At 46.4% G+C, this 7,395-nt stretch overlaps 1 protein-coding gene across 1 annotated transcript; it reads left to right on the top strand.

Annotated features, from left to right (window-relative positions):
• Positions 1-1,074: 1,074 nt before the first annotated feature.
• SOCS1 (suppressor of cytokine signaling 1) lies at positions 1,075-4,499 on the top strand. Its single transcript, XM_054843035.1, has 2 exons — positions 1,075-1,655; positions 3,600-4,499. The coding sequence occupies exon 2, from the start codon at positions 3,675-3,677 to the stop codon at positions 4,296-4,298; it is 624 nt and encodes a 207-aa protein (XP_054699010.1). The 5' UTR covers positions 1,075-1,655; positions 3,600-3,674; the 3' UTR covers positions 4,299-4,499.
• Positions 4,500-7,395: the final 2,896 nt, after the last annotated feature.

Below are 7,395 nucleotides of genomic sequence, written 5' to 3'. Positions count from 1 at the left end.
CAAAGTGAATCTCTGTGCCAGGTCTTAAAATTAATGAAAAGCTCTGTTTCTCCAAATTCATTATAACTATACTCTCACATGACAGGACATAAGCAGTAAATTTTGGTGGCTAAAGCATCATGAGAAATTTCCAGGTTCACCTATTGTACACTGGCTGCACATCACTGTAAGGCACTGTATTACCATCAAGTTCATTCAGTCTGTGACTGGATTTTGAAAAGAATATTCAGTCTCAAAGCAGGAAATACATTCCCTCAACTTCATCCCAAAGGACAACTCACAAGTCCTTTGCAGCCCCTGTCCTCTTAATCACTTGACAGAAATATTTCCTTTTCATTGTCACAAAACATTGTGTTGACACAAAGTTTTGGAAGAAAACACACTTTACTGGGGCCTGCTTAAGGGAGCATGTAAGATGCTGGTTTGATACTTGAGGTTTCAAATCTCCCTCTGGGTGAGCAGAACAGCATCCCAAGCCTCCTGCACTGGCTGCTGGCAAGGTTATAAATACGGCTGGGGATTTGAACAGTTACTTTTAAATCTGATTACCCTGTAGAAAACCCCAGGGAAATTCTGTTTTGAGAACTCAAAACCCAGTGTAGCATCTGCACAGCCCTCTCAGTGGAAGGATCATAGATTTCTCTGAATGGTTTTCTCACTTTAAAATTATTATTGGTCTAAATTTGGACGTTTAACTTATTCGTTAAGTCCTCTCACCTGTTCTGTCCATGCTGACCTGTTAGCTTTGAGGAGAGCTGTTATCTTCACGCTAAAACTTCCCACGTTGGTTGCTTGCTTGCTTTTGTTGCCATTTTTTCCCCCTGTTTTGAGCTAGCTGCCAGATCAGAGCCTTGTTCATCACCTACCTCTAGTGTCCCCTCGCCTCCCTTTGGCTTCAGAGCACTCCTGTGCTCGGGCTTCCCAGGCAGCACCTCCTGCCGGGCCCGCCTGACCCTGCACCCGCTGCCTGCCGCTACCCAGGGACACCTTCTGCACCACCGCTTCGCTGGGGCTGTCAAAAAACAAACAAACAAAAAAAAAACCCCAAAGGGAAAAAGAATAAAACCAGATTTACTCGGACAGAAGAAACAGGGTCACCCGAGGCCGGAGACCAGCACCAGCGGCGGAGCGGGGCAAGGAGCCCGCGGGGGCGTACGCCGCAGCCCCACTGCCGGGGTTCTGCAGCGGGGACAGCCCCTGCCCGCGCCCGGCGGCACCGGCGGAGCTGCGCGCTCGGAGCGCCGGGAGCTGCCCACGGTGCTCCAGCAGCTCCGGCTCCGGGCGCGTTCCGCGGGAAGCCCGGGCGCCGTGGGCACGGTTCGGCCGTGACTCATTCGGAAAGTGAAAGTGAAGCGGCGGCCACGTGTTTTCGGAGAAGGCAGGGGAGGAGCTGCCAGACAGAAAAGCGTCGCCGCCGCGTTAAATACAAAGCAGAGGCGATGAGCGGGCCCAGAGCGCTGGAAGTGCAGTCCGCCCGCCCGCCCCGCGGGAGCCCCGGCTCGCTGCGGCGCCAGGCAGGGCCCCCGCGCGGAGGATGCTCAGCCGGCCGCCGGGGCCAGGAGTAGCCGCCGCGCTGCCGGCGCGTCCCTGTCCGCAGCCCGTGCCCATGCTGCGCGCTCCGGGGACGGCCCCCACCCGCGGCGCCCCGGGCGAAGGTAAGGGAGGGTCTCTTTCTCGCGGGGTCCTCGCGAACCGCGACGTGCATCGAAACGCTCCTGCGCCGCAGTTAGAAGAGGTCAGATTTCGGAGGCACGACAAGGGAGCCCTGCCTGTTGTGCAAGAGCGTGGTGGCTTTGGGGGCTTTTGCCTTTTTGGGGTTTTTGTTCTATTTTTGTCCTCCGTTTTTGTCTCAATGTCCGTGCTCAAGACGGAGCCTGGTATAAAATAGCGGGAGAAACAATAAAGCGACCACGTAGTGATTTTTTTTTTTTTCACGGCACCGCTCATCTCCACGGACCCCGGACCCTCGCTACGCGGTAGGAACCGGAGCAGCCCCTGGGCCGGAGCGCGGCGGCCAGTGGGGCGCCGCCGCCGGGACGAGCCGGGGCCGGGGCCCCGCCGAAGGTTCTGCTCCGGCGGAGTCGAGGCACCCTCGTACCGGACGCCAGCTCTGGCTTTCAGGCTCAGAAGAACTGGCGTGCCCGTGTTTGTTTGCTCTGTGCCCTTTGGAAAGGCACCACAGACTCTTGGCGATGGACGGCTTCTGCTAGGGAGCCCTACGATTTTTTTAGATCTCGGGCTTAGTGCTTATTGCTCACCAGCATGAAATTTAATTTTTGTTAACTTTAAATACTAAGCGATAATCCTGGCCCAGTAATTGGAAAAATTGACATCGGTTTCCTTCTGCTGTGTAAAGAAAGCCCAGTGCTACTTTCAGCCTGTTATTTGCCAGCCTAAGGATTTTACAACCCTCTTTGCCATTTCAGGAGGCAATATGACCTAAATGAAACTAAACATCAAGTTGTTAAATTAGCACAGACAGGAATACAGCTGCATACTTCTTTGAAATCTTCATTAGCATGTTACCCTGAACTGTAAGATAGCCGAGGGATTCATTTCTGAGAATACTTCAAGGTTTCTCAACAAGCTGCTGCTGCAGATCTATATCTGACTATAGGGATAAATCCTAAAATCTATGCTTGCCAGTAAGGTCAAGGCAGCCAGCGGAGATGTATCGAACCACACTGTCAGAGATAGACATTTCAGGCCAAACTCATTCCTGGTGCAGCACTGCTAATTCCTTTGAAGTAACACGAGGGATGAATTTAGTCCCTCATGCTGAAAGATATATCAATAGGAAGCAATTTAGATTGGGCCACTTAAAGTGCATGTAATACAAAAAAGAGAGAGAGACTGAGGAGTAATGCTTTAAGGGTTCATAGAGGTTGATTTGTGTAAGCTAGTGAGGTTGTAGCATTGCTGTCCCAAGGGAAAGTTGGGGGAATGGGAAATTGCCTTTTATGGCTGAGCCTCAGGTTAACAGGAGAGAGGAAAGTAGTTTTAGGATTACTGTGTAAATTGGCAATGTTACAGGCTGCCCTTCCAAGTTACGCTTCAGTCGCACAATGGCACCTATTCACCTCCCCCTCTTTCCTAATTATCTGGAGACATACCCAGCTGCAGAGTTTACATTCCCTTCACCCACTTTCTCTGAGTTCCCACATCTGAGTTGGGATTGGGGAAGGGAAAGAGGGAGGTGCAGAGAAATTGGTAACTCAGTTGTAAAATCTTGTTGCTTTGTTCTCTGAAACTTGAGAATCTGATGGAGCATGCACAAGATAACTTCTCAATGAGAGGGTCCTGGCATTTGACTATCTGTAGGTCCTGACAGGCTTCTGTGGGTTCCTAGCAGGGAAACTGCATTGTCCTCTGTAGCTGTTAATGATCCTTGCTAAATGTTTTTGGAGCTTTGGACTTTGCCATAGTGATAGACTGCTAATCTTGTCAGAAAGCGAGCAGTTGTTTGCCCAGTGTAAATTGGAAAATCAATATTTTATTATTTTATAATGGGTGGGAGGCATATGAATGGAAGACTTGGTCATTCAGAGATTGCAGCCGCTTTTCTCTAGGGATCATTGTGTCTCTCTCTGGCATTTCAGAATAGCTGCTGGAAAGCTGCCCTGCCGTAGCCACTGACGCTATGGAAGACCGCATCCGCTGGTCTAGGCTGTAGGATGGTAGCGCACAGCAAGGTGTCAGCAGATAATGCAGTTGCAGCGGACCCGAGATGTCTACTTGACCCTCCAGCACGGGATCGTTCACAGGCTCGAGGCTATCACGGCCCAGGCCGGCCCAGCACTGTGCAGGCACAGAGCAATACACACTTCCGAACCTTTCGCTCGCAAGCGGATTTCAGTAGCATCACTCGAGCAAGCAGCCTGCTGGATGCCTGTGGCTTCTACTGGGGACCTCTGAGTGTCAGTGCTGCCCACGAGAAGCTGAAGTCGGAGCCTGAGGGCACCTTCCTCATCAGGGACAGCACACAAAAGAATTGCTTCTTTGCCATCAGTGTTAAGACTGCGACTGGGCCCACCAGCATCCGGATAAACTTTCAGACTGGGTGTTTCAGCCTGGATGGCAGCAAAGAGACTTTCGACTGTCTTTTTAAGCTGCTGGAACATTATCTAAGCTCCCCGAGGAAGGTACTGGTTACCCCCCTGCGCAAAGTCCGTGTGCAGCCCCTGCAGGAGCTTTGCCGGAAGAGCATTGTGAAGACTTTCGGAAGAGAGAACTTAAACCAGATCCCCCTTAATCCTGTTTTAAAGGACTATCTGAAATCCTTCCCATTTCAGATATAAGTACAGCATTAACTGTCTACGGACATGTGAGAGATGTGTAGAGAAATCCAGCTTCCTGGGTTTTTAAACATGTTTGACAGTGAACAAACTTATTTTTGTAGCAATTTACTGTATTTTGGGATGGAACTTGAACACTTGACTTATGTTTACAAAAACTGTTTGCACAAACCTGGGGTCTTAAAACCCTGGCATAATTTTTCTGCCAAGCAGAATATTTTATTATTTTATAATATTTTTAATGATATTAACATAATAAACTTTATTGTGAAAGTTTTTAAAAAAATAGCATCTCTGGTTTTAGTTTTAAAGGCTCTGGTATCTATCCTGCTGACAAACTTTAACTGCTAGAGTGCGTAAGTGCAGACAACAGACAGGTCTCCACGTGGTCCTGCTTTTTACCCTACTGAACTAGCCTGTTTTAGTGCTAGTCCAGCAGACAGAGGATTCCTGCCACAAAAAGCCTAAAATAGAAAGATGCAAGTAAGTAGAAAATGTACTCAGGATGAATCTGCCCAGGAATCTAGCTCTCCTCTAAATCCATGAGGGCACAAACACTGTGTTAAGACTATGGTGGTGCATAGTATTTGAAAGAGTGAATTGAACCCTTGGCTGCGCAAATTGCACCAACTCTGGCTTGCCTAATTTCTATTAAAAGCTACAAGGCTCTAAGCAAGAAGAGGTTGCTGTCTGACACAACCAAACCACATGAATGTTGGTGGGAGAAAAATAAAACTGTCCAGAAATGCCATTCATGCACTTTAAAAAGCAGTGAACACTGTATCATTATGATGTGTTGGGGGAAGGATAGCTTAGTTCTCTCTTTAAATTGGCATACACAAAATGGCAAAGGTGCGGACAGCTTTAGACTTCAAAAAGGTGTTTCTTGTTTTAAATTCCTGGTGATCTACAGAGCACAGACTTGACATTTTAAAAGAATCTCTGACTTAGCTCTATGACAGGATCCAGAGAGCATAAGCCTATAGATTTGAAGCTGTAATTGTAGTGGCTAAACTGCATTCAGAGAAAGTTAAAATACATTAGACTGTTTTGTAATACCATTTGTAGGAAACTGGTGAAAGCACCACTGGGTTTCTATCTGCTCATAAAATACAAAATCAGTGCCCCACAGAGCTGTAACTGTGAATGACTTGAGATGCCTAATTTGGCAAAATGTCACCTGTATTATGATAAAGTGATTTTCCTCTCCCCCCAAGCATTTCCTGAAGTCCATGAAAAGCTGACTTAGAAAACCAGCTGAACCAAATCACTTCAAAGAAGGCACAGAGTCTTTCACAGAAATGTACTCTATCAGCACAGATCTATGGTGCTTACAGTAAGTGTAAGCAGTAAATGAAGTCATCTTTAGAGTTTGGAAGATAAAAGGTCTCTCCCTCTACTGTAAATCACATTCCTTTTAAAGCTAAAGCCACTTTTAGGAAACAGTATGTGTTAATAGTGTTCCTTACTGAATAATTTGTTTAATATTTACTCTACAAAATCAGCTCTTACATCATTGATGTTTCTTTGGAATAAATAGGTTTCCTCCTCAAACATGACTAAGGATCACTCACAGTGTATTGGACATTATGAAAAAGGGAGAAAGAATGAACATACAGGCAGTATCACATGACCCTGTACTGTGCTGCTTCCCTAAGAATGTTCTTTGGATCAGCCCTGCCTAGCAGTCTTCCATTCCCTTGTCGGCCATCCCTGGCTGAGATTAGCAGACAGCATTTCTACTTAATTCTAAAGCTGGAATTAGTTGCTGAATGATGCATTTTCCCACAGCAGCTGCAAAGACAAATTGGGGAAGTAGTAAATGCTGTGCTATGCAGCAGATATGAGAGCAGAGCAAAGCCGTTGCCTGAGCGTGAACAGCTTTAAGAAGTTAAATTGGAAAAAAAAAAAAAGTCTTTGTAGGGTGAAGGCTGCCAAACTGGTTTGCTGTCAGCAGAGATTGTTATCCCTTTCCCTGTCCTCTTTTCCCAGCCCCACAATGTAGTATCTCTTAACCCTTCAGGCCCCAAACTAATGAATCTTGCCTTGCTATATAAATGAGTGGCCGCGTGACTGCACTAGTGGTAGAACAAGCAAAATGTAGCTTCAAAGGTTCTCCACTACCCCGATAAAAACAAAGAAAACTAGACCTAGATATACTGTAAGGGGCTTCCCACTGAGAGGCATGGAATGAAAAGCATAAGGATTTAAGCCCATTTCATTTTCTTCCTGGCAGAAACAAACTTACTTACTTTCTCTCTCCCCTTTATTGCTTTAGAGTAAGTTTAGCAGATATGATCCATATCCTCCCACATGAAGTGCCTAAATACCTTTATTTTGTCTTTAATATGAAAAGCAAACATGAGATAGCTCAGAAAACAATATAATCAAAACTATATATAAGGACAAGAAGGTCAGAATTGTATAAAAGGTCACTTAAGGAAAGAGGAGTCAAAGCTGGCTTGTATTTTTAAATTACGTATCTTTTCACTTGCCTTATTCTTCTTCCCCTTCCCTCCTTCTCTCTCTCTCTCCCCCCAGCATACAATACAATGGACAGAGAGATCCTCTTTCTAGCAGGTACATGTAGTTTGCTCCAAAGTGACTAAGAAATCCTAACCACAGTGTATATGTTAACTCTGAGTTGCCTTCTGTAAGGGCTAATGAAGGGCTCTTTAAAACATCTGCTTGCCTGTGTGCACTGATTTAAAGACTCTGTCGCATCTAAGGGGCATAGTAGGACTCTCCTGAAGATTTCTGTAGTAATTCCAGCTGTCAAATCTCTCATCCTCTGTTTAATAAAGTACCAGCAAGGTCAAATAGGGAATTTGCTGTATTCTGCACCTATTCTGCAATGGAAACACATAACAGTGCAGTGATTTTAATCCTCCCTGCTAAATAGTATGTGAAGAGTGATGTTTCCAGTCCCTCCCTGTCTTGCCCAGCTCTTTCCTCTGACCTTTTCACTCCTGGCTGTGGCTGGAAAGTGAAGTAAACAGTCGATCTGATAAAGGACTACAGAAGAATTTGAGCCATGCTCAAACGGCAGAGCAAACCCACGTTTTCTGACGAGACTGCAGCATTTATAGTTAGCGGGGAA

This window comes from Grus americana, chromosome 15 (assembly GCF_028858705.1).
Source record: "Grus americana isolate bGruAme1 chromosome 15, bGruAme1.mat, whole genome shotgun sequence".
NCBI lineage: Eukaryota > Metazoa > Chordata > Aves > Gruiformes > Gruidae > Grus > Grus americana.
Note: the sequence above shows the minus strand (reverse complement) of the source record. Positions and strands in the feature narration are given on the sequence as shown.